This window comes from Atractosteus spatula, chromosome 2 (assembly GCF_055471065.1).
Source record: "Atractosteus spatula isolate fAtrSpa1 chromosome 2, fAtrSpa1.hap1, whole genome shotgun sequence".
Classification (NCBI taxonomy): Eukaryota; Metazoa; Chordata; class Actinopteri; order Semionotiformes; family Lepisosteidae; genus Atractosteus; species Atractosteus spatula.
In genome coordinates, this window is record NC_142707.1 from 15639251 (window position 1) to 15665847 (window position 26597).

Genomic DNA, 26597 nt, shown 5'->3' on the forward strand with positions numbered 1-26597 from the left:
CCTTAGCCACTGCTCTGTCCTGTATGCTCCACTATAAGCTTGTTAAAGAACTGGCTTTATTCTAATACCTACAGACAGAACAGGCAGAATGTCTGGTCAGAGTTGTGTAAGCAGGTGCAATGTAGAGAGTGAAATGTTCCATTTTAGGTTCTGCATCTCCCTGCATATCTGTCTGTTTACATTTGCAAAGATAGTTATTAAGAACTTATGTGCTAAATTAGTCCATTTCAAAGACCCTAACTTTTACTTGTTAAGGTGAAAGAAAGACCAATAAAAATAGGGGATGCATTTGTGACAAACAGTGAGGTGTATCTTTTTAACAAACAATATATATAATAAATCAGTGAATTATCTTATGTCTACAACTTTGCTCCTCCTTCATCTATTTGCCTGTCTGTCAAGAGTAGAAACAAGTACTCTAAATAGCCCAATTAAATCCTAAAAAAGTAAGGAAAGGGCAATTTATTGTAGTGCAAACTATTGCTGCCACACATAAGGTGAAGGATGGCACCACAAATAAGAACACCAGTCACACTTTCCCATAGCTAAGAATGGGTTCTAGAAAGCATCTATCTAGTTTCCTATGAGTTGTTCACCCAATAATCTCATCTATTTATTGAAGGATACCAGGATATGTACCTTCAACAACATGTGTGGATTTGCTACCTGCTGCTAATAAGTTTCTCCCTTCAATGTGAAAAGCACATGCAGCCTGCCACAGTACAAAGGTTATACATGATGGAGGTCCTACATATCCACAAAACATCCCCCACTGCATTGCAAGAAAATGTGTACTTTCTTGGAAAGGTTTCCTCACATTTCACATATCAAAAGAATGAACTGTAAAATCTTTCAGTGCCGTTGAAATGGGATTTGCAGTAGATAAGTAGAGGAAAGAATGCTTACTCTGCAATTTAATCTGTTTTTCTTTTCTGTAGGGTTACTGTGAGTAAACATACTAAATAGCCCAAATCCTCCGACTGCCTGCCAAGGTGATAAGTGATTGCCATGTGAATCCTTTTAAATATTCGAATGCAGCAATATAAGGAGTAAATGTGTCTGGTTGGGCCAGCCACTAGATGCCGCCAAAATGACCTCCAAATTGATTTAAACACTTCACTTGGTGTAATGATTTTAAATTATTAAGGAATGCACAGTTTTACCAGGGGATGATTAGTGAGTGTCTGATGTGTATATAAGGGTGTGTCATTGTAGGAGTTGAGACTAGTCAGGACACTGGTTGAGAGTCAGTTGGAATGAGGGTAGGAGTTTGGAGCAGTTTGCAATAATCGTGAGTAACTGTTAGAGTAGTTGGGGGGTAGTGGTAACTACCCTCTCTAAAGCCATTATTGTTTGTTATTTTGTACAATTGGTTAAAAGATATTTACAAGTGAAGCCAAAGAAACCATCATATGCATTAGAGATAGGAGAGCTGAGTGTGCAAAGGTTTGCTGCTACCACAAGCTCGAGTCTATCACAACAGAAATTACCCTTTTACATGCTAAAAACATAAAATCTTAGTTAAACCTGGATATCATACTAGTGGTTAATATGGAAGAAGAATATAAACTGTATTTCTATGTGTGCAGGAGAGGAATGTGACCTACTGTACTTACCCACACAGTCACACATAGGGAACTCTGACTGGGCATCCTTGGCTGGGGTATCCAGCAAGCTCTTGGTAGGGGTGTCCAGGTAGCGCAGGGGTGACTCCAGAAACCCACTGAGTGATGGTGTGAGGGGGGGTTCATTCTTTGTGGGGGTCTCATCTTCAGTGGAAAAGCAGGCAGTAGTGGACAGCACAGTGATACCGCCTGAGGATTCAACCTTTATCTTCTTAACTGGGGAATGAGGGCTAGAGAAAGGGATGGTAAAGGGGTCTTCCAAGACTCTGTGTTGTTGCTGCTGTAGAAGGGCCTCTTGGAGTGGCTGGGGCACTGAGGGACAACCTATCCCCTGAGATGGTGCCCCAACTTCCCCCCTATCCTCCTGTACTAGAGGATTGGCAGGGACTATACCCATGGTCGTGCTCTTCTCTCCATCCACTTCCATCTTCACTAACATTTCTTCTCCTGGCAGACCTGGGACATTGAGCATTTGCAAAGCACCGTTAGCAGAAGCCAGACCTGAAGAGTCTTCAGAATCAATGGCTTGTCCTGAGTTAAAGTTAGAGTTAGGCTGAGGCTCCTGCACCGGAGCCGGAATTGTTACTGGGGCTTGGGCTTTAGTTTGAATCTGGGTCTGGGTTTGGGAAGGGGCCACCACACGGTCTTCAAGCTCTGCCTCAAACTGCCTGATCAGCTCCTCAAATTTGTCATCTATGGAATTCAGACCATCAGGAGCAGAGCTGGAAATCCCTGAAGCTGACAGGCTGGTGCTATTCAATGGCTCTTCTGGGATGTTCAGCCCGGAACTGGCCTGAGCTGTCCTGCCTTCACTGTTGAGAGAAAGGCCATCAGAGCTCAAAGAAGGCTGGGATGTAGGAGCTGGGGGGGTAGAGGTGGACTCTGGGATACAGGAAGATAGCTGGGAATTATTCACACTTCCACTCTGCAAAGATACAGACTGACCAAAGGCTTGGACAGCCAAGCCCACTGCAGTAGAAGTAGGAGTAGTAGTAGAAGCACTAGCACTATTCAAAATTGATTCCTGAGTGTTGCTTCCAGCCAAATGACCCATCACTGCATGATGATCTAGGTAACTATTGACCAGGAAGGGGTCCTCGGGCAGAATGTGTCGGAGTCCTTCCTGCCTGGCCACTGTTGATATCGCTGGTGTGGTAGTGGGGCTCTCTTCAAGCTTTCGTGGTTTTTGCACAGTTATCTGGAACTGTGGGAGGAAGGGGGGGATGGAGGCTTTCTGTTTGGGCTTCTTGATTATAATCTGTTTGGGCTTAGTTAATTGGGGCATCTGTGGCTGCAAGCCCAAAAGGGCCTGCTGCTGTTTAAGATACTGAGACGTTTGGCTAGTCTTCTTCTTTTTTATTTCCTTGAGCTCTTGCTTTATACTCAAGTCTCCTCCAGGATGGGGCCACCACTTCCTGAGGTCCTGAAAGCTGGAGGGCAGAGCTGAGGTCTGGTCTGACTGGTCCTGGAAGAGACTCCTCTTGTGGTTAAGGTGCTGCTGCAGAGCCACCTGGGTCTTGTGGTGAATAGCACTGCCTGGAGATATGGGGTGCCTTGATTGCTGCCCATTGGCCATCCCATAAAATTTTCCTGGAAAGTCTTCCCCACTGAAGGGCTCCTGTTTAACTCTGGCCACTGATGTGCCTTTGTCCTTTACTTGTTCATTATGCAGTTGAGGGTGTTGCTGTTGTAGTATTTCTGGGATCTTGTTAGAAGACTTACCGATGTACTTCCCACTCGTGTCACCTAACAGCTGCTGCAACTCAGACATGGGGTCACAGCCAGGGAAGCTGGGCTGTTGGGAGTTCACCATCATCCAATTATTGACTGGTTTTCTGGGCTTCTCACAACTGCTCTGCCACTGAACCTGGGTATTTCCTGGAAGGGGCTGGGAGCTGGGCCCTGAGTGAGCGAACGGAGAGACAGAGGGATGAGGAGATGTATGGTGCTGCTGGCTGTGTTGGCTGTTGGTCACAGCAGAAGCAGTAGAAGAATTAGCAGGGTGGTGCAGTGGAGAGTCACCTTGGGGCTGGATTTTGTGGTGTTCCCGGGATTGGTTACCTTGCAGGGCTGAAGAGCTTGTAAAGAACTGGGCCTGATGGGGAAGCAAGTGGGTGTTTCCATGGTTTGATGAGGTTGGATATTGGATGGGCTGTTGGGAGCTCAGGTCAGCATTCATGGGAGATATAGAAGAGGGAGGGGCTGGTGTAGAGGACTGGTCTCTAGAACCACAAGTTGTGAGTGAGGAAGAGATGGGGCCACTGGAAGACTGGAATCCATTACCATGATTAGGATAACGATGATAATGATTATGGTGATTTTGATAGAAAAGGTGGTTTGCTGATGAAGACTCCCCAGGTGGTACCACTGTCTGGGGCACTGTTGAGGAGAGCTGGGTAAGCGCCTCTATTGCGATGGCTGTTTGCAGGCTGATGTTCTTCTCCTTAGCAATGGACAGTGCACTTGGAGAGTAAGGCAGGGGGGCTTCTGGATGGACAGCCTGGTCTTCAGCATTCACGGTGTCTGGGGGCACCGGAGTTGAAGCGGAAAGGGGCAAGGGGCACTGGGAGGCCCTGTTAAGAGGCTGTGGTTGGGGGCTAGTATTTGGAGCAGAACACTGTTTCTCATCCCCTGTAGCCAGTTTAATTTTTTTCTCAAGCCACTCCAAGTAATCTGGACACTCAGGGCCATCACAGTTGCAGTTGGGTGGCTTTGTGCCATGCTTGGCTAGTTTCAGAGCCATCTGCAAGGTGTTCAAGTCTTCAGTACAGCCATCTCCAGTTCCCACACTTCCTCCCTTTGCCTCTGTTTTCCCACTACTGACACCACCCGTGTTCATTTCTTGGTTGAATTTCTCATATAGATGCATGGTCTGTAGCTCTGCCATGCCTATGCCTGCAGTGCTATATGGAGGCAGCATGGACACTGGAGTGGTGGAAAAGGCAACCAAATTCCTGGCATCTTCCATGTCCACATCATTGTGTGTAGCACCAGCAAAAGTGCTTGTAGTAGTGGCAGTAGAGTCTGTGGTACAAGGCAAATCTGGGTGAGCCTCCTGATTGTCCCAGCATCCATTGGCTGGGTTCTGCTGGTGTTCTAGCAGAAGGTGTGGTGGCACCATCTTTTTGGCCTCTTCTGTCCAGGCCTGTTGAGCTCCCTCTGTGAATGCAAGTGTACTGTTCACCTCCTCCTGTCCATCTCTGCCCTCCTCCTCCTCACTTGGCTGCCTGCTGGCCCCATTTATGAGGCCCAGGTTCAGCCCATTTTCCTCTGCGTGGTCACTTGACCCAACTTCCATCTGGCCTCTTCTGGGGCCATCCACTGAACCCACCCTGGAACCTGTCTGTAGAGGAAAAGAGAAAGAGTTAGGCCCACAATCAAAGAAGCAAAGTTTGACTTCATTCCTTCATGACAGGTGAACTTTGAGAAGTATATAAAGACACAAGGCACAGGATGCAAGCTCTTTCTTCAGCCTGTAAGGAAACGTTTAGGACTGTAGTCTTATGTTTAAGTTAAACTTATAAATCAGATATCTCCAATTTGAGTCTGAGCTATGTCATTAGGCAGCTGTGAATGATTTCTGAAAACACACCACACAACTGGCTTCACACCATCAAAGTTGAATAGGCTTGTGATAGCCAGGACATCACAACCTTGTGATGAATTCATGACTCTAATCATAAGTGTATAAAAGGATAAATAATAGGTCATTCATTTTCTTAAAAACGACTAAAGAGAACAGTGTAGTGGGTATCCTTTTAAGTATTTTCTTACACTGAGAATGAAAAAAAATATCACTATCATAATTGTTTTTGGTATTATTTTGATTAATTGATGCTACATGACTGAACATGAAGCTTATTTGAATGTTCCATTAAATTACCTAATTAGCATGGAAGTTGACTAAGAAGCGCCGATGAAATTATATAATCTGTGGAATGTCTAGCCTAGTGAAATTCAAGAAATCTTTCACTTATGAAGAAAACAGGACCTCTGTATCATTGGCACATTAAGACTGGATTAAATGAGTGCATTGTTGCTTGTCATCTGCAGTGTTCACAACCAGCAACATCTAACCTGGCAAGACAACTAAACAACTGTCAGTCCACGACTGGGTAGACAACATGTCACAACACCTCACCATGCTCAATAGGTAAGTCCATGTCAGATGGTCTTATCAAGAGTATCTTCCTGCTACAGAACTCCATGTGCAGTTTTTGCTGGTAACCTAACTGTATGATGTGTATATAGTCCCTACACATCTACATCCTGAATGCATAGTAACAACTTTCTCATGACATAAGAAAGTGATAGGTGTGGTTGCCCTACTTGCCAGACTTAAGAACCATTGAACATTTGTGAAACGAACTGGGATGATATATGGCATCTAGGGCTCAGAGACCAGTGAAAAGACACATGCTTATCCAGGCTCTATGAGAGGAATGGAATGGGAATCCCTCAAAACAGCACCTACAGCCTGGTGCAAAGCATGTATTGCAAAAGTATTGCTATTACTGGAAACATATTCTACTAGGGCCTAGTAGAAGGGAGGCAATACAATCATATAACACTGAGGAGGCTCACATAACAAAGTGATACTTCCAAATTAGAAAAGTAATTGGCGAATGCTCTGATGGAACTGGCCATGAGTGTTATCAATTGGTAGGAGTATAAAGAAGCCACTCAAAAGAGAGAGCCACAGTCTGCTCATAGTCTCATGCAGAGAAGGTCCTCGTATTAGTACTGACAGAGAGGGAGGAGCTGCCCGATGTTAAAGCAGCAATATAAGAGAGACCCTTTCCCCTTGCTCATGAGTAGACAAAAATAAGGGACACCTGTGCTGAGGCGATAGACATGGAGTAGGGAGCACACACAAGGAGAACATTCAACTATACAGCTGAGGAAAAGAACTCCACAGAAAGAGAGACCTGGGAATTGAAAGCTTGGGATGGCATGATGGAGAGTAAAGCCAGAAAGGACGGAGAGAGCTAGAGACAGATATTACCCTCCTACAAAGCTCCAGCACAAATTGGTGACTAAAGGAAGAGCTCTCTTCTCTGACAGGGTATGAAATTAAAGCTACGACACTGGAGGAGATTGTCAGGGCTGTGGCAGGGCTTTTTTGTGGACAAAAAAAAGCAGTCTTTGCCAGAGAACCCTGCTGAGTGGAAGAGAGGTCGACAGCAAGAGCACACTTCATAGCACAGGAGTCAGAAGGCAGAGAAATCCTCAGTGTGTTCCACTGAGAGCAAGCTCTGTCTCAGGATGAACCAGAGAAGAGAGATGAGTTCCCTGGCAGGGGCTGAGATCCCGACTGAAGATCTCTGAGGGGTTAAAGAAACCAATGCGGTAAGAGAAAGGGGAAACCCTGCTGTGAGAGAGAGTCTGAAACTGAGAGAAGCACTGCCACAGGGAAACCCAAGAGTAATTGTAGAAGCTTAGTGTATCACACTAAGTTTGAGGTCCAGTTCTGGAGGAGACAAATTTTTAACTTAGGGATGGAAGTACAGTCTCCGGGTGTTAAAAGAACTTTCCGGGGCCACAAAAACAAATGCAACCACAGGTCAGCTAAAACAGCAGAAAAGAATTTGGGTAGGCAGGGAACAACGAGTCATAGATGTGGTGAAATATCAGAGTGGGCTGTGACACGCCCACTCCTCCTGATGAGCAATGACTTTCATGTTAATCGACATAATGAATTTACTTACATCATGTCTGTTTTAACAGACTGTCAGTGCACTCGCAGCTGTGCACAACATGCTGCCCTTTTCCTGCTAAAAACTTTGTTAATTTTCTGAAGTTTATGTTGTATGGCTTTTTGATGATCAATTTATATTGCAAACCATGAATCCACAAATTTAATAATAGAATAATAGAAATCTTTTATAAAATTAAAACATTTGGGCTATACTAGTATACTACTTTATTAATGTATAATGTACATGTATAATGTTTAATGCAAAATGTATAATGTAAAATGTAATGTGAACTGAGGCTTTTCTAGAATATGAATAGTTTACTCTGAGAAATAATTAAAATATATGGGAAATGGCAAGCTGTTAATCAAAACTTTCATTTGTACTTTAAGGACCATGCCTGCTTAGACTTTTAATGTCTTTCCTAATATACGCACTGAAGTGAGCCTGCTATGGATGGTAAGGACCTTAGCAAAAGAACAACTTCCGAGCACAGATCTAAAGGATCTTGAAAAAAACTTAACCTCACCGCACATATTATAACAATGCCCTACATCCCATTTTTAATTTCCTTCCCTTGTCACTTTACCTTCACAGCTCACCAGCTTTTTAAAGGTTGTGGTTCAAAGGTAGAAGACCTGTTAACAAGAGTTGCCCATTGCAAGAACTAGCTATGCCTCAGACTCCCTAGTTTGTCACCCTGAGCAACTCAGAGGACCTCCTTATTCCCCAGCAGCACATGTTGAGATATTGTACTCGTTATAGTCTCTGTAAGTCACTTTGGATATTGTTATATTAATATTAGAAACAGTAGTACCTACTACTAATATTCCTTTGAGTTTGGTATGCAATAGCAGACTACTGGTCTACTAAGGTATTACACTTTGCTCCACTTCAGTTCAATTCGTTTGCACTCTGCACAGGCTAAACAGGCTCCAGTGCGAACGGATGAGGGTTATCTTCGATCAGCTTTTGTTTACTTCAACATCGTAGGAGGTGCAAATTAAAGCAAGGTTAGCTTGTGGGTGTAGGAGATGTGTATCATGATAAATAAGTTGCCCCTTCTCCCTTATTTACAGGAGTATGCAAAATTAAAGAAGAACACACACATGCACACAGACAAGCACAAACTGCCAAAGTCAAACATTAGACTTTTCCAGTACACCCCACTCAATCTTAGTTAATAAAGAATGATTGCAACATTCATCCCATTGCAATAGTGCAGGTTACAACAGGAGTCCATCACTGTTAGCTTCACCATAGGCATGTTTCTTGTCCTGACCTTAACTTATATATAGATGTGTGAATAGATAAGAATTATTGACAAGGACAAAGATATAATATGCATGTTTTATGTGCATGACATTCACAAAATTAGGCTATGCTTTTCTTGGTTGAAGTGATTTTGAGAAGTCAGTAACCCTTAAAATCACTATAGGAAAAAATGCATGTGTTACATCTGATGGAAAGATCAATAAATCCAGCCACAAATAAATCTGAACAGGAATCTTAAAAATTTGCCACTCAATTTTATCATACTTAAATTCTTCCTACAGCTTAAATGTACTGTATAGTGTTTTTTCTAACAACTTGGAATCGAAAAAGGGTTTTACATGACTCCTGATCCACTCCATATGATTGGTATCTATTCTCTTTTAAGTTTACAGTCCAGGTTTTACATTTTTCCAGAATAAGTTGCTATCTGCAATACCATTGTCTTTCTCTGCATAGTATCCATTTTTCCTGTTTGATAAGTCCAGTCCACGATTTTACTCTCTCTGTTTCCCTTGGGATCTGACATGAATTCAGAATCTATTAGCTAATGCTGCCTTCTCGCTGCCGAGCTAGGATGACAGTAGGGTATTCATCACCTCTTATTAGCACACACAGATACAGAGAGATATGTGGAGACAGGGATAGGCTGTGGTAACCAGCAGAAGCTTTCAAGCCTGGCAACTTGCAACTTGTGATTTTCTTCCAGATCTTTAAGGTAACAGGATCCTGTAGTTAATATTTCAAGCACAAAAGCACTAGTTCCTTTGAAAATTGATACAGCAGAATTTGAGGTGTATGTTAATCTGGTTGCCATATGGATTTGAGGCAAATACACATATTAAAAAAAGTCTCTTTTAAAGATATTATTATTACAATCAAGTCCATGCAAATGTATTAATTAATGAGTCTACTAACCAACTTCAAATTTGCCCAAATCCTCACAAGGTTGATCATGAAGCTCTGAGTAAGTATATAATTTATCAGTACATCAAAAAAGGCTAAAGGTAAAACATCCCTCAATAATAAGGTTAAATTCTGGCTGCTCAACAACATATAGGTTTGAAAGACAAAGCTGTTTGAAAAATGACACAGTCTCCTTTCACTGATCGCTACCCAAAGAGGAAGAGATGTGTAACAAACCACTATTTTTTGACATACAAGATATTTGGAGAAAGACCCAGTAGTGTGTTCCTAAAGCAATAACCTGCAAACCACAAGATGTAAAAAAGAAGTGTATGAAAAAATAGGGAACCATGATGTATAGGAAATGGCAAAATAGATTAGAAAACTGAAAAGTATGAAACAATAGCATGCAAATGTAAATTACATGTCAAAAAAAGAAAAAAAAAGTTTCTTCTGTGGAGACTTCTTCAGGTGTATGAGCTTGTACACACTTGAAGAACTTATTACAGTTGAAATATTGCAATTTCTTCTTTTTACTTTTCAGATCTGCTAGTTTTTGTGCTCCTTGCACACTGAGAAAACCCCACTCTTAACTTTCAGATTGTTCACAGAATTAAGAAGGTCTGTACAGTTTTCTCTAAGATCTACTGTGCTGTCCTAACAATTGAATGAGACTTGCCACCATCTGTTACTCTCGAAACCTTGTTTATTATTATGTATTATGATAGCTTGCTTTTATAGATTACACTGGACAAATAAAGTACAGTATGAATATATCTCTACCACACCATTTGTACACAACATGCAAATCCTGGCTAACGTTCACCGACAGGCATTGTTTAAAAATTTGAAAAGCAAATAAAATGGCTTGCCATGACGATGAATCCCCTTAAAAATTCTAACTTTTTTCTTGTAAAGGAGCAAGTATTTTTCCTTGATGCAAATTTGAAAAGAAAATTAAGAAAAGGTGAGTGGAAATAGTGGGCACCTCTATTATAGCTGCCTTCAATCCAAGATGTTGAATTTGACACTGCTGGGACAATTCAGCAAACTAATAAATGAAATTCTGGCATTGTATGGCCGCTCAGCAACAATCAACCACGATGGGCCTTAAAGTGTCTAAGTTGTGAACAACTGCACAAAGGCAGGATACACCCTGGATGGGACACCAGACCATGGAAGTGCACACACAGACACAAACAAGCACACACTCACACCAGGCATGGTTTTCCCAGAAGCCAATGAACCTACCAGTATATATTTCGACTGTGGAAGGAACCTGGAACACCCAGAAGAAGCCCATGTGAACACGACAAGAACATGCAAACTCCACACAGATGGCTCCCCAGGAATTGAACCCAGGGCCCCATTACTGCAAGGTAGAAAGGCTAATCACTGTGAAACTGTGCAACCTGTTGCAGATACAACATGAAAAATAAAAATACAATATGAAAAGACTATATATGAAAAATATAAGAATATATCAAAAGATCTGCTGCACCTGTGATATACTTATCAGTATTCTGAAGCTGTGGATGATATATGAAGTCAATCCTACTCAATACTGCTATGTTCTTGACTGCTCTGTTCTCTTGATGTTGTGCTGCAATTGTAGTCTTTTGGTCAAAGCTGCTCATTTTATTATGGTATGGAACTGTTCAGTATACAATGTATATATACAATAGATAGTTCAGGTGGGTAGCTGCGTCAGCATGCGTAGGCTGCAAAGGAACAAGTAATAGGTTTATTCCATGCTGAAAAAAAGAAGAAAGAGAACACAACGTTTCGGCCGTGGAGCCTTCTTCAGGTGCCTGAAGAAGGCACCTGAAGAAGGCTCCACGGCCGAAACGTTGTGTTCTCTTTCTTCTTTTTTTCAGCATGGAATAAACCTATTACTTGTTCCTATACAATAGATACACACCTATATGTACATGGATTTCAAAACTGTGAGGTTAGTATCTCATATCCTTCTCCAGTCACTAACATGTTCACCATTCATTCTCATGGTTTACTCTCCCTCTTTCTTTCTGCTTTTGTTGAGATCAATACATATTATTAAAAAAACTCTGGGCAGAACTCCAAGGGCAGTAAAGGCAATGTGTTCTGAGCCCCTGTGCTACAAATATTGATCACAGCTGTACTTCCATTTATTGGAAAAGTAGTGAAGAGCAGTGGAAAGAGATGGTGGAGCTGTGCAGCACTGCAGAAAAAGGACCATCAGGAACATTCAGCACGACCACAATAAGCCCCATTCTGATGCAGTGAGAAACCTAGCAGAACTCTGCAGTGTGCACTGACCAAAATACTGAGACAGTATAATACAGACAACCAAGCAGTGGAGATTAACAACACAACAAGAAATGTTTTATTCAACATACTCTTTATTGTGTTATTCACTTCTCATGCATTCCTGTTTCTAGTTTAATAATAATATTTTTTATTTAGTAAATATGTAGTGCCTTATCACAGTACATCATCTAAAAAAACTATACAATAAAACTATCAAATAAAAGACTCAGTATACAATTGACCAAAGTACAGACTTTGTCAAATCAACTGCATACACAAATTAAAACAGTTAGTTAAACAGAATTAAAGGATATACCTGTAAGTTAGTTTTAAAACAGGCTTTGAAAGCGCTAACTGACAAGATCTGATAGGGATTCGGAGATCATTCCACAACCCTGGAGCAACAGTCTCTGTTTACATCATGTCTTCCCCAATTAAAAATGAGGCGTTTCTTATTTTCTTTTTCTTGGATTCTGTGGATGGGATGACAGAGGGCCAGCCTGTTGCTGGCTGCATGGCCTACTGACCTAGTGCGCACTGCCTCCTGTTTCCTGTGTCTGCAGTATAGGCACACAGTTCGGTTCACAAAGGGAAGGCAAGCCACACACAACCACTCGCAAAGTCTCCAGCAGCATCTGCCTGGCCTGCACCTCTGCTGCTCCACTTGCACATCAGTTACTATAACCCATGGATATCATGTTGAATTGTGTTATACTGTATAGTGAGTTTTAGAAAACCTAAAAAATGTAACAAAATTGACAAGAGAATCCAGGGCCTCTGGATACTCCTGGTAAGTTATTAAACCGAATGATCAGCAAACATCAGAGGTAGATCAAGGAAGGTTAAAAAAGATTTTACCAGTGAGCCATAATCAGAGTAAAGTCTTCAGCGCAGACACAATGCTTTCTGGGAATTACAGAACATTAACCTGGTCTGAACTTTAACCCAGTCTCCTGGAGCAATGAACCTCCCCTTCTGCCAACACTCTCATCTGGTTTTGTTTTGGCTGTTGCAGTTTTAACCTGCAGGTTCTGTAAACTCTGTGCTGCTATTCTCTGGTTTTAACCTGTCTTTGTCCTAAGGACATTTCTTCTTACATAAAACCATTTGCACTGTAAGTTAGTTCAGTTCTCTTCACTTACATCTTTATTGGCCAGCAGGTTACCAACCAAAATATTCAATTATGATGAACGGACATTTTAGAGGAAACATGAGAAGCCCGTAATGTCTCAACGTGCCCCGGATAGATTGAGAAGTCAAATAATTTAAATTGGTCATTTTCAGTGCACAAAAGCTTTCACGAATCAACACTATAAATTACTTCTGGGAAACAACATTTCAAGATGAGGGTGACTTACTAATTAACACAAGGCAACAAGAAATTGTAACGGGACCTGCAAAAGTAAAGAAATAAAAATAATGAATGTTATTTAGACTTCATTTTAGGAGAACTAGGGTCCCCAGCTCTGGTCCTTAAGATTCCCAATCCAGTTATTCTTAAAGGTCACCCTATGCTCCTTGTTATTCAAAAAATAGAAACACTTGATCAGTTAAGCAATGTTTCACTGAAGGGAACACTGGTTGTTGAGAGCTGAAAAATATTCAGATTTTTGTTCCCAATTATTTCTAAATTCTGCATAGTAATTACCAACTCTTTAATTGATCATAATTAAATTGAATCAGGACTATAGTAAAGTTGATGATTTAAGGGCTACGTATAAAACCTGCTAGACAGGGGCTCGCCAAAATCAGGGCTGAAGACATCTGTAGTAGAACCTTGTTGCAATTCAGCAAATTCCGCTCAACTAGCTCATTTATTTAAGATTAGAGGACACATGGAAAACCTTCTGTGTCTCAAAGCATCCTGTTAATCTGGGAGTAGCTGTCTGCTTTACCTTTTTCTACAGTTTATGTTAGTTATGATGACACTCTGTGCTTTGATGCCATCAACCCTTAGTTCCATTTTGTAGCATGGTGGCATCCTCACCTGCTGCAGCTCTGCCATGTTTTAAACATCCAGCAAGAAGGAGGGACAGCCTAATCCAGAACTTCAAATGGGTGGTATTGACCACTGATTTCAGTATTAAAGTCTGTGTGATATTTAATGGAACTTGAAAGGGAAGCACAGTTATTGATCTCCATTGTTTTTTTGCAAACACCAGAGAAACTGAGATGCAGGGAACATGTCACTTTACTGACAGGACAGAGTTAAAAAAACTCCAGGGCAAAAATTTGATCCACTGTTTCTAACTTCCCATTTTGTTTACTTTTCCTGTAGAAATGAAAAGGTTGATTGCTTTTTTTCAGATTCACACATCATGACAAAAAAAACAAGACAAAATCTCTGCTCTACAATCAAAATCATTACTAAGCTTTGTGCCATGTAAGGGCAGGAATGAGTTAAAGTCCAGGGCTGGAGTTAAAGTCTAATCTTTTCCACGCTTTGCAGAATTATACAGCAATGAATATAAATCACAAACCTGTAATCTACAAGTTTCCTAAGGCTTGTCTTATTAAATGTGAGACCTTAGGACTCGCTCTGCCATTTCGCTAATTATTGGAGAAGACTGCCATCCAGACCAATCTACTGCCGTTGCAGATATACACAGATATACAGACAGGGTGAGAGAAAGAGAGAAGGACATGGAGGAAATATGGTTTTATAGACAGTGAAGGGTAAAAAGGGGAGTTTGTAACACAATAAACATAGAGATCTAAGACTGATAAGGAGACATGGAGAACCAAGCAGAGATACAGAAGAAAAAAGACTGACAGAAAGAATGCGACGAAGAGCCTAGGAAGTACAGAAGAACGAAGCTCTCTCCTCTCTCTGGTTCTCTCACGCCTCTGTTTCCGTTCACTATGCCAACCTCCTCATGCGCACACACATACAGCACAGCAGCGCTCTCTTTCTTGCCCTCCTATTCACCGCCGCCCCCATCCCGTTCTCATCACTGCGTCATCACAGTGCGCCGCGCAACACACAGCACACACCACTAGAACGCCTCCCAGCAAGTCAGGGTATAGCCCTGCCACTGGACCTGAGAAACCAGGTAGAGAAGCCAGAGACACAGGTACAGAAAGAAGGAGAAGGAGGAAGAGAGCGGGAGAGAAAGAGACTCACACCAAAAAGGAGAGAGAGAGCCATGAGGTGAAGTGCCCAGCTGAGCTGAGGTAGGCTGCATTCAAAGACCGTTGCTATAGTTAGCAGGAGTGGGAGTTAGATGCGCCAGTCTGGAGTTAGAGAACTATTTTAGCCTTTTATGCATGTGATTTACACACCCACATGTTTTTAAATGTGGTCACACACAAATGCTCACGGGTGATATCTCTATTTTCCTATGACTACATGTGAGTGTGTGTATACTAATGTACTGTATGTAGACATGGTAAAGCCAAAAATGGATCCAGGAAAATGATACAACACCTGAGGACAGATACTGTTTGTCTCCCTGAAAAACAGGGGCTATGTCCCCAGTCTAGATACGCAGCCACTAAATGTTTCCTGCCTTCACTTTTCTATTCTTGGTAATGTTTTTGTTCCTTTAGATGAGCTTCGGCATCATAATTTTTCAGTTTTACCGAAGAGTTATTATAGAGAACAGACATGGTTTCTGAACTATGGGAATCTCTACAGACAGTAGGGACACTACAGGGAACATTTGGGGTATCAAAAGAGCCCTCAGTGTTGCTCCTGAAGGAATAGGGGACACCTTTATGATCCGGTAGTAGGCCAGTGATGGGCAAGGACCAGTAGTTATTTTTATCTGAAACAACATCTCTCTTGTGGATTCTACTTCCTATGTCTCACTGTAAAAATCACATTACTGATTATCATTCAGAAGCTTTTCTTTCAAAGAAAATAGGTGGCAAACTATGTTATTTGCTGCTTCAGAATTACGTCTAATAAAATGACAAAGCACAAGGACATAGCTCAAGATATCACACAATAATCAAGAGCAGAGCAGGTGCTCGAACCAGAAACCTACAAATAACAACCCTTTTCCCTTTGCCACTGTGTACTGCCACTGGTTACATATTGATTGCAAGCTTTCCATTTTTATTTGTAATGAAAAGGAGAACTAAACAGCCTGTACAGAAAAAAAGAAAATGCTCCTCTGCACAAAAGTGTTGAAAGAGTGAGCCAGCAAGCCACAATTTCACAAGATGTAGTCATGCTGCCCCAGTTCCTCTTTCTTATTACACGTAGAGGAGCTTTTGACATAGAAACCACAACAGGGTAAGCATTGCAGGAATGAAAAGCACTTACACATTATCACTACCAATGCAGTAGTTTACCAATGCAGTAAAAATACACAAGCATATCCAACACCCCAGGCACAAATAATCACATACAGCAACTCACACTGCAGGAAAGCATCCTGCATTGTTTCTAAACATAAAACCCAATTAGAGCCAATAACACAGAACATACTCACAGGAGCATGTGATAAGACACACTGAAAAAGAGAATTGCAAATCACATATTCAATGAACTACCAGGAACAAAGCAAACAGATATGCAGTAGCAGATACAAGTACTGACACACTGTAACCTAAATTAAGATTATTCACCTATGTATTAAGGATAATACTCTGTGTTAAACTAGATCTGACATTGACACACCTTTTAAGTCTATTAGACACTAGTCATTCTAGTAGATAGTAATTTAGATTTTCAATTTATAGTTCTATGGAATTAGGTCTTGATAGAAAGAACTAATATCCTAAACTGTATTCTTAGATGAGACAAAAACACAAACATTTACTTATATATACTCACCTACTTACAAACACCCCCAACACTGCCTGGATACTACAAGTGACCCACGTGCACAAACAATCAGAATAACAAATTTGCAGAAATGCAGGTCCAGGAACACACAAACTATATTAAAAACAGTTTGGGGAAACAATACCAACAACCCACAGTAGAAGTCACAGTTTAACTTGTTCACAGCAGAGCATAGCTAGAGGTGACTGTTTAACTAGTTAACAGCAGATCAGACAGTTTTCTAAAACAAGAAGTCTGGCTTTCATTCCAGGTCTCATAGAGGAACTGCTTTCAATGCAATTACCTTGAACATAACCTTAATAAAGCACAAAGATTCCCCTCAAGGTTGAAAATATAAAGACAGAAGAGAAAGACAGAGTAAGGAGGCTGGAATGGGGGTCTGGGGGAGAGGGGGGGCATCTCATTGCCTGAGAGCAGACAGCTGAAATCTGCACAATCAGACACACTGCCCCCTTTCCCTCCCCCACACTCAGTCTCTCCCACCTTTAAGCCTTGACAGAAGAGAGAAAAAGAGAGCAAAGAAAAAAAAGCAAAGGATCCCCATAGGTTTTACTTACGTTGCTCACGTCGACTCAGACCAGCCAGAGGTGCGAGGACTTGGGGTGTGTGTGTGGGGGAGGGGGGTACATACACACACACTCATGCAGACACACACAGCCGGGGAGAGGTGAATGGGAGCGCAAGATTCTGAGCAGCAGTGACAGGTTTGTGCGGAGCAGGAAACTCGCCAGTAATCTGGTTTAGCTTTCAGTCAGCACGGCAGTCATAGACATACACACACGCGCTCTCTCTCACACACACACACGCTCAGCTCGCTGACTCCCTTCCCCCACTCTCTGTCTCTCGCTGTCGTTCTATTTCCCCCTCAGACTCTCTGTTATTTTTCTCTTCCTCTTCCTCTCTCATTCTTACTCTTATCCCTCCCTTCCCTCTCTCTCTTTTCACTCTCCCAGTCTCCCTGTCCCTATAACCCCCCTCTCTCTCTCTTCCTCTCTCTCCCTCGCTGTCTCCTCCTCTGTAGTGGTAGCTGCTGCTGCAGACAGAGAGAGGCCATTATCTAAGCTTCACGGTGCACGTACATTACTGTGCATGGCGGATTGCAGTGAGTTAAAGGGCTGAGGGCTGGGGGATGGAGGACAAGGGCAGCTGTACCAACACTGGTACCTGCAGCAAGAAAGGCAGTATCAGTATCAAACCATGGTGGTATTTTTTGATTTAATGTGATTCCTTGATATACTTTATCATGGCAGTAAAGCAGCAGCACCTGGGTAAATGTGCTCACACTGTTATTGCTACAGCTGCTAAAGGCTGAACAGACAACAATATTAATGTAAAAAAAAGCTTAGATGTGGTCGCTATGATTTTTTTCTCGTTTCATTTTTGCATTCCTTTATCTCCACTTGCCTAAGTTGGTATGATTCTCTCTCCTTATTAATATCTACGACACCCCTCCTTTTTTCGTTTTGTGTAAATGTAAATTTAAATGTTTCCATGTTTAGGAAAGGAAAGGAGAATGTGAGGTTTGTGTGTGTGAGAGGAATAATGCAGAAGGTACACCCGGCTTTTAGCTGAAGGATTTGAAAGAGTTTCACAATTTCAGAATTTACCGCAAGAAAAGAGAAAGAAAGACACAGACACACATGACTGCAGAGAAGTGGAGCCACTGTGTGCTGGAGAATGAGGCATACAAAGGGAAAAGTCAATGCACTAATCAGCCGTCTGGCTCAAATCTCTTACTCCTGCGCTAGAGACCGTGTCTGAGATTGAAAACACCAACATGGTGAAGGATAAAGGTCTTCACTTCCCAGGCTTCTGTTTTTACTCCACGTACCAAGCGCAAGAAAAATACACCAAGAAAGAATGAACAAGCGACACTTGAGGCTTCTGAGCAAACTGTGGAGGACAGAAAAGAGGCTTAGACCACGGCAATGAGAAATGACTGTTATGTGCTGACTGAAGACAAGAAAGCAGGGCCAAGGAAATAGTGAGAATGGATGAAAGTGAGGGATACGGAAAAGGGGGAAAGACCACGGAGCTACAGGTTTTCAGAGGATGCCTGAGGTTTTGTTTGAACAGAAATTGTTCAGTTGTACAAGAACACTATAAACCCCCACAGCACGACCAAGATTTACAGGATGGTCTTGTTTCTGTGAAACGGCCCAGATGAAATAAACAAATCCTTTTTCCCTTCTCATCTCTTACCCACCTCTCTTTTTCTCCCCTCCTTCGCTCACCGTATCCCCACATCTCTGAGAAAAACGCTCCCCTCATCGGTCTTCAACCGCCTTATGGCTCTCATCTAATGTCCTTTCTCTGTCCAATTTTAACACCCCCTCTCATTCTGTTTCTCCCCGCTGGTCTCCTTCTCCCTTTCCCCGGTTCTTGTTCTCCATCCGCTGCTCGAGTCTCTCGATCTTGTTTTCATTTTTTAAGCATTATTAACATTGGTGAGGATTTTTTGTAAAAAAAAATATGCTTAGCAAAGCTGGTCTTTATCGCCTTGTTCTTCGGATCATTATTGTTATATATAATTTTTTCTTTTACTCTGCCTTCAGTGGTTTTGTTGACTGGAGGAAGCGGATTTAAAAGTCTCTCTATTGCTTCCCCTCTCCCTCTCTCTCTTTGGTTGCAGTGATGTAATCTTGCACGCTGTCATAGTCACGGGCTTGCCAGGGAATCTACTCTGCATAGCTCCTCTGGGCCGAGCCCCCCCAGCCCTGCCAATGAGACAGCCAGGGCTCAGGGCTTAATCACAGACACAGTACCGTGCAGCCAAAACACAAACCCAGCACAGCGCCAACCAGGGAGGGAATGAGCACGAGCTCTTGCGTCACTCGGACGATGTAGCTCAAGCCGGGAGAAAGAGAGAGACGCAACACAGTTACCACACCACTCCATTCTACTTCATCACCCACCCATACACATACCTCTCTTTGTGGGCTGTATCACATGACACTGTGCGTAGGTGCCCACCTCCCCCCAAAACACGAAAGGCCTTCTTTTCGTGACACAGCATTTCGGCTTGCATTTTAACTTAACCTCTTGTTCACCGACAGAATCCACTGCTATACAACCGCTCACAGGAATGGGAGTCCATCAGAACATGTGGAAAACGAAATCCATTTAAAAATAAATGAAAGACGGCAGAGCTGGTAGCTGGCGAATCCGTGTCACACTATGCCAGTTGTGTGTTGTGTAGTCACTCCTGGACAAGCAGTCAGTTTCTCTTTACAAACGGGGAGGCACGAGGCTTGCCGTACCGCAGATGTGCACACAGCACTGTAGCACTCATGGTGCTACAGTGTAGCACGTCACACCCTTAAGGTCTTTAGCAACCAGACCACGATTCGGAGCTCTGTGAAGATGAGATGGGAGACCCCGGAGCTCCGGAAGCTTGTGTCTCTACACCGCCTGTCTGATGTGCTCTCCTGCCGAACACTGCACTTCCCACAGTAGATAGGCTGAGTAAGTAAGCTAACACAGCCAGCGCACCACGCTACACAGGAAGAACAACTTTGCAGCTAGGGAACAGTAAATAGTAAAACAAAAATATACAAAGATGTTGTACCAGACACAGCCAGGCACAGTATGCCCCTGGTACAGACACAGGACACAAACTACTTGGCAAAGCACAGAAAAGTGCTGTGTGAATCACAAGTCAGCATGGCACAGGGAGGAATGGTGAAGAAGTACAGTATATGTTAAAACAAACAGTTGATGTATGGAAAAATTAAAGACAAAACACATGAGCCAAGGATAATTATTTCTATTATAATTATTCCTTCTTATACCTTCTTATACAGTAGACAGTGGCAGGGGATTGTCCTGGATTCCATACACATTTATAAGACTGTGTCCTTGTTTGGCTTTGTTCTCTTTACTTTTCTTTTATGCTTGTAAATGGACTCACATTAAAAGGAAATTAGAAGGAGCATGTAGAAGGAAATGTTCATCCACTTCTATTTTTAATGGGCAATTTTATTCTATGTTTTTTTCTCTGTATTTTATTACTCAGTAATGGCAGGCAGCTAAGATAAGGATCTACCTAAATTCAGAAACCAGTAAAAGCCTTTCAAACATTCCTGATGAAAACACGGCGAACTGTGGGAGTGGTGTTTGTATCATCATTAATCGGAATGTCACACAGCAGACACACACATACACATGTAAACCCACAAACTGTTGGAGACTCACCTAGAAATGACAGTGCAGTCATAAACAGACTTACTTAACAGGTTTTTTTCATGGTGTAGGAGGTAGTGTCAACACCACACCTTTACCCTCACAGGCCGGCTCAATACCAGAAGGACTGGTTTTTAAAAGGCAGAGATGAGATAAAGCACTTAGACAGTAAACACTCCCACATGCCCAGACCTTTGAACATGCTGCTCTGCTTTATTAAACCACTACAAGGACACATTTACCAACAACATCAATCACGCAGTAATGATTTAATACTGAGATCCTCAAAACCCACACCCTCATCTGCAAAAACAAAAGAGTGCAGTAGGCAGAACAGTGGCCAATCTGAATTTCCCTCTACTCAAACACTCAACCTAGCACTGTGAGTGGAATCACCTTAATTTCTGCATTCATTTATTGATTAAACTGGAAAAACATCTTCACAGGGAATAAATACCAGAAGGACATCTAAAGCAGTGAAAGATTCTGTAAAATCAGCTAACTGTTGTTATCAGTAGTTGCAAGAAATGTGCAATCAATTCTGCATTCCGCTAGGGGGTGTGCAAATGTTTGTCCACAGCTGCAACACAGCTAGGTTCTTTTCATAAGATATACACAGAGGAAGACTTTGTCAGGCTCAATGCACCAGCCGCTCTATACTGCACTCCTGTTTACAGTACATCAAGTGTGAGACCACCCCACACTGCCCAGTAATGCAGAAGACATCAGGTGCCAATTTATCTACTTGCCAGGTAAAACTCTCACACCACCATTGACACAGTGGTAAGATTAAGATTAGATCAGATTAAGGTCAACAAAAGAGATTGGGGTCCTATACACACCACAGTGTCCTGGCCCCTACTGAGGTCTGTTCTTCATACATTCACTCAGTTTTCAAACGATTCAAGACCATCTTTTAACCCTCCTTTGGAGTAGCTGGTTATCCAGATCATCTCTTTAAGATGTTTTGTGAGATCACATCATCAAGCTTGATGATTTTCTATTTCAAAATGTAGTAAGGTACCTGACCTCATTGCTTTTATGGCACACAAAAGATAGGTCATTGCTTACAGTGACATCACCAGATGTGTCAGATAGTCAACTCTTCACACAGAGACAGCTCTATGTCCAGTCTGATTCATTATCCAATCTTACCTAATAATTAAGCTAGAACTGGGGTGGACACATTACATGTCCATCCTTGTGGATATTTAACCACAACATGGAATCACAGTGGTGTTGTGCAAAAGCCCTCCTGCCTGGCTGGCATTGTAAACTGTTGCTAGAAGCTCCATTCTTTCCAAACAATGAGAAACAAGAGAGCTGACACAACACAGGGAGACGTGAAGGTGAAGTCCAGTATGAGAAAGGTGATACAGTATGTCAACCCATCACCCACAGTCTGCATCAGGTCAACTTTGCACCTCTGATGGTACCCAGTATTTTACTATTATAATGACCGGATAAACATCTCTATATCTTAAATTGTGTATACCACCTTGCACCCCTTTCTTGCCGAGATAGGCTTCAGCTCTTCTGTGACCCTGAATTGAATAAAGCAGACAGAAAATGGATGGATGGATGATAAATAATAATAAAATAGCATCATTTTAATAACCCTAACAATACTAACAGGAAGGAGGAGGAATGGAAAGCTCATGGAAGATGTGTGATATTTACAATCATGTAAATACAATATTTACATGATAGGTTTATTCTACAGGCTGGCAATGAAATAGTGACCTGGTACCTTCTCTTGAATTCATCACATTATTTTAAAACTAACTCATATTCTCACCCCACCAAAACCACTTTCAGTGGCCCAAAACACAAACACCAACAGACTGACACTCACATTTACACAGACCCACTCTCGCAAGCTCGCTCTGAGTCAGAGGTACAGTGGCTGGATAGAGAGGTGGCTTATAGCTTGGCGTTCCAGTTCTGACTACATCTCCATCGCCTGGTCTCAGAGCCAGCTGGTGTTTTTTTTTTCTCTGATGAAAAGCAGCCCGACGAGTGGTCTGTGACAGAATGCCTGGTGAACCCCTGGAGACACATGGTGTGAGAGTGAACACACCCACACCCTAAGTGAGTGAGAAATCCCACCATGAAAGGACAAGAAACACACAAACACAATCACTCATACGGAAACACCATTGCAACTTAACCACTTCATTCCATCCGTGTTTGCTTAATTTTCATTTCTGTCACAAGTCTCCCCAACCTTCAAGACTGTGCAGACTATAAGGGAATTTCTGTGTGTGCCAGTGTGTTATTAAGGTTGAAATAAACTAGTATTTTATTATTTTACAAGGCTTTTAAACAAGGACTCAGTCATTTAAGGCATATTGACAAGCTAATGTATTACAACATTTAACCCTGGCTGTAACTATCATCAGTAACTGAAGATCATGACAAACTAAACAACTTTACAGACACTACACTTTTCAGGCAGAGGGCTGAAACAGTGTGAGAAATTAAAGACCATACCAGAAGAACATAAATACTATTCATATACTGATATGACAGTGTTTTCTGAGTCTCTTTCAAGTCTTGCTTTATCTCAGCACTATTACTGAAAAAATCCACGTTACTATACCTGGTACTTCAAAAATAGTAGTGCAAGACACAATGGTCCTCTATGCAAACATTTAAATCATGCACTGTTTTAAAACACATTTTAAATGTGATTAATTTACAATATTACAGTTTTGATTCTACCAAAACTCACAAAAATATTGCCTTTATAAATCCACATTTATGAAAATAAATAAAGATATACAAATGTAACCCATGGCTCTTTTAAATTTGAGTTTTATAATGAGTCAGAAGATAGAAAATTGCTGAACATTGACCTCAAAGAGCCCTGTCTTGGGAGGGCAGCACACATGCACATATACTGTACATATAAAATTCAATTGCCTTAAAAAACAGAATATGAATCTAACAGGAACACACACTAAAGGTACTGTACTTTTACTCTTTGAAAGCTTTACAGCTTTTTGTGTATTTTCAAGCAACATGTGATCTGTGTTGTTGTGAAAATGTAAGAGGATCTAAAAATAACTACTTTCATCAGAGACCAAAGTAAACACAAATGCTGAACAGAAATCATTAAATATATGAAATAGGCAGATATATAAAAATATTAATCAATATACTGTAGGTATAAAAAGAACTGAAATTATTAGAAGGAAAAGTAAGTGAAAAGAATTAAAGGGAACAAATCCTAACAGCTTACCCATAGAAAAGATAGCATCCTCAAATCACTCCGAATCACTCAGAGTCCTGTCATTAAATGCTCGTATTGATAACTTCAAAAGCTCAGCGCGTTTTTGGCACAGAAAACTCATAAAACAAACTCTTCACAGTCTGCATAAATGATGAGATCACTCAATTCCAGGAACAACTACAATCCCTCTTCCTTAGACACTCCACATGTGAAACAATGCACCATGAGTCCAGAATCTCACAGTAATACTGTCCATTCCGCAACATGAGCCCAGGAGCAGAAAGCGACTGGATAAAAGTGTGTACAATTGAACAGCTCTCTTGTCCTCTGTTCCCCGGTCCTTTACTTCATGATTCACTGAGGCAGCGTGCTCTCATCGCCGACAGAGAAACAGAGATTGAAAAAACGCAACCGTATACTCATTACAGTAAAACAAACTCACACACATCTTATAGACACACACACACTTGCTCATAAGTTGGGGGGCGGCAACAAGGGGCTCCACCAGAGAAGTGATGACCGATACTAACACAGTCCCAACCATGTGCTCAGCTCTTGATATCGGTGACTCATCACACCCACAAAGCAGAGTGAACAAAGCATGCAAAGCAAGTGTGTGCATATTATTATTAACACACATTATAATATGTGTACTGTCTAAAAAATCTCCTATCAATTACAGGACCTTCGGGATTTTGAAACAGAAGGACCTATACACTTAAGAGCAGGACAGAACATGCTTCTGAAAGGAAGTATTTTGTTAAAGTACTTGTTAATCAAGGAGTGTGTAACATACCATCACCTGACCTGCAAAGACGTTACTTGTCAAACTGAGAGTCTCGTACTCGCATGCCAGCCTAACTATCAGATAGCAAGGTGAGGCCACAGCCCCAGGATTTTGTGAAGCTCCAATGCAAACATATGATGAAACCTCCTTGTATGCACTTACCCTTTACCCTGATTTTACTGCCCACACTGATTTTACTGCCCAATTGTCATGCCTCTTAACACAACACAGATTTTAGACATAAAAAATCCAGTTTAGTTTTCCAATATGATATTTAATTACAAAACTTACACAAAGAGAATTCAGTTCTGCCCTCTCAGGTCAATTAAACAAACTGATAGTGTTGAAGCTCTGCATCTTGAAGGAGCAAAAGTATAGGGTCAATTGGCTGACAGATCTTTCCTCCTGGCCATGTGTTTGTTGTTGGGTAATTAGATTCATTAAAAGACTCATTGCAGCAAAATTCCTATCAATCTGTCTCACTTTGATTTCAGTGTTTGGAGTCTGTAGTAGAAAGTCAAAATGAAAATTAAGTAACATTTTATTAAGGAAAAGCAGGCAGTTTTAAAGCTGAAAGAAAAAATCAAATCAGAATGAAAGCACAAGAATTGGGCATACCAAAATCAGCAATTTGTTGAAATAAAGAGAAGAATGAAGATTGGTATAATCTACCAATCAGCCAAAACTTGTTTAAACAAGAAAAACATCTGCAGTTGAAGAGAGAAAAAAATGTCAGAGCTGGCCAGGAAAACAATTTTCGATAAAATTGCCAACTACCTTCAGAGTGAGAGGTGAGAGTATCAAAATCCTCAGTTCACAGAAGACAGAGAAAACAGAATTACAAGGGCTAAACTGCAAGATGTTCAACTCTCATTAGTACCAAGACAGGGAGAAAAAATATATTTTGCTCACAACTACAATGATATGGAGAGATGTAGAATAAAGTTTTATGGACAGTTTTATAAACTCAAGATAAGGCTTTACTGAAGAGCCAGAAATGTTAAAATGTTGAGAAAAAAAGATATGCAGAGGTTGTGCTCAAAAGGTCACAACCTCATCTGTGAAGCATGGTGGAGGTAATGTCATGACTTGGTCCATCTGTGGACCTGGCTCACTTATGTTTATCGATGGAGTGACTTAAGATGACAGCATGAAAAAATATGACAGAACGATTTCTGAGATTTACAGAAATGTTTTACCTCCTCAATTAGGAGAATATGCTTCAATACATTTTGTTAGTGTTTCACCACATAGCACATAAATGACCAAAAACACACAGCCAATGCAAACAAGGAGTTCATCAGGAGAAAAAAATGGAAAATCTTAGACTGCCCAAGTTGATCTCCAGATTTAAATTCAAGAGAGGTTGCCTTTTACAAGCTGGAGGAAAACTGAAGTCAGAACACCCAAAGAATAGGAAAGAACTGTGACTGCTGCAAAGACTTGTCAGCTCAATTGATTACATTTTGACACTGTTTGGTGAACTCAATGGGTTGTATCCTTCTCAAAGTTATTTTCTCAATACAACAAAGAATTTACCTTTAGTTAATGGGAATATCTCTCAGTACATCTAGCCCTTTGAAATCACAATACAATTTTGTTACTATATGTCTCGTGTTAACCGTCACATTTGCTTTGGGAACAACTCTGTTTTTACTCATACTACTACAGCACCACTAAACTGAAGAGAAGGAGACAGAAAAGGAGAGAGAGTGAGAGGAAGGAGGAGAGTTGTAGAAATGAAGAGAGAGGGGGGACTCCCCTAGTGCTGTTTACAGGAAAACGATAAGTGGTTCTTAGTGGTGAGGCA

The 26597-nt window shown here is 41.5% G+C and overlaps 1 protein-coding gene and 1 long non-coding RNA gene across 7 annotated transcripts in view; one reads left to right on the plus strand and one right to left on the minus strand.

Moving 5' to 3' along the window:
• The window catches only part of tet3 (tet methylcytosine dioxygenase 3), an 86810-nt gene that overhangs the window by 29764 nt on the left and 30449 nt on the right, over positions 1-26597 (minus strand). For 4 of the 6 annotated variants that reach the window (XM_088933301.1, XM_088933309.1, XM_088933291.1 and 1 more), the window contains one exon: positions 1617-4968. In XM_088933301.1, the coding sequence (XP_088789427.1) occupies positions 1617-4968 (3352 nt within the window). Of the gene's footprint in view, positions 1-1616; positions 4969-17140; positions 17566-24009; positions 24068-26597 lie in introns of those variants that run through there. The other 2 variants (XM_088933316.1, XM_088933333.1) reach the window with 2 other exon arrangements.
• The window catches only part of LOC148839360 (uncharacterized), a 38693-nt gene continuing 26919 nt past the window's right edge, over positions 14824-26597 (plus strand). Inside the window, exon 1 of the long non-coding RNA XR_016094158.1 lies at positions 14824-14962. This is a non-coding gene — a long non-coding RNA (uncharacterized LOC148839360). The remainder of the gene's footprint in view (positions 14963-26597) is intronic.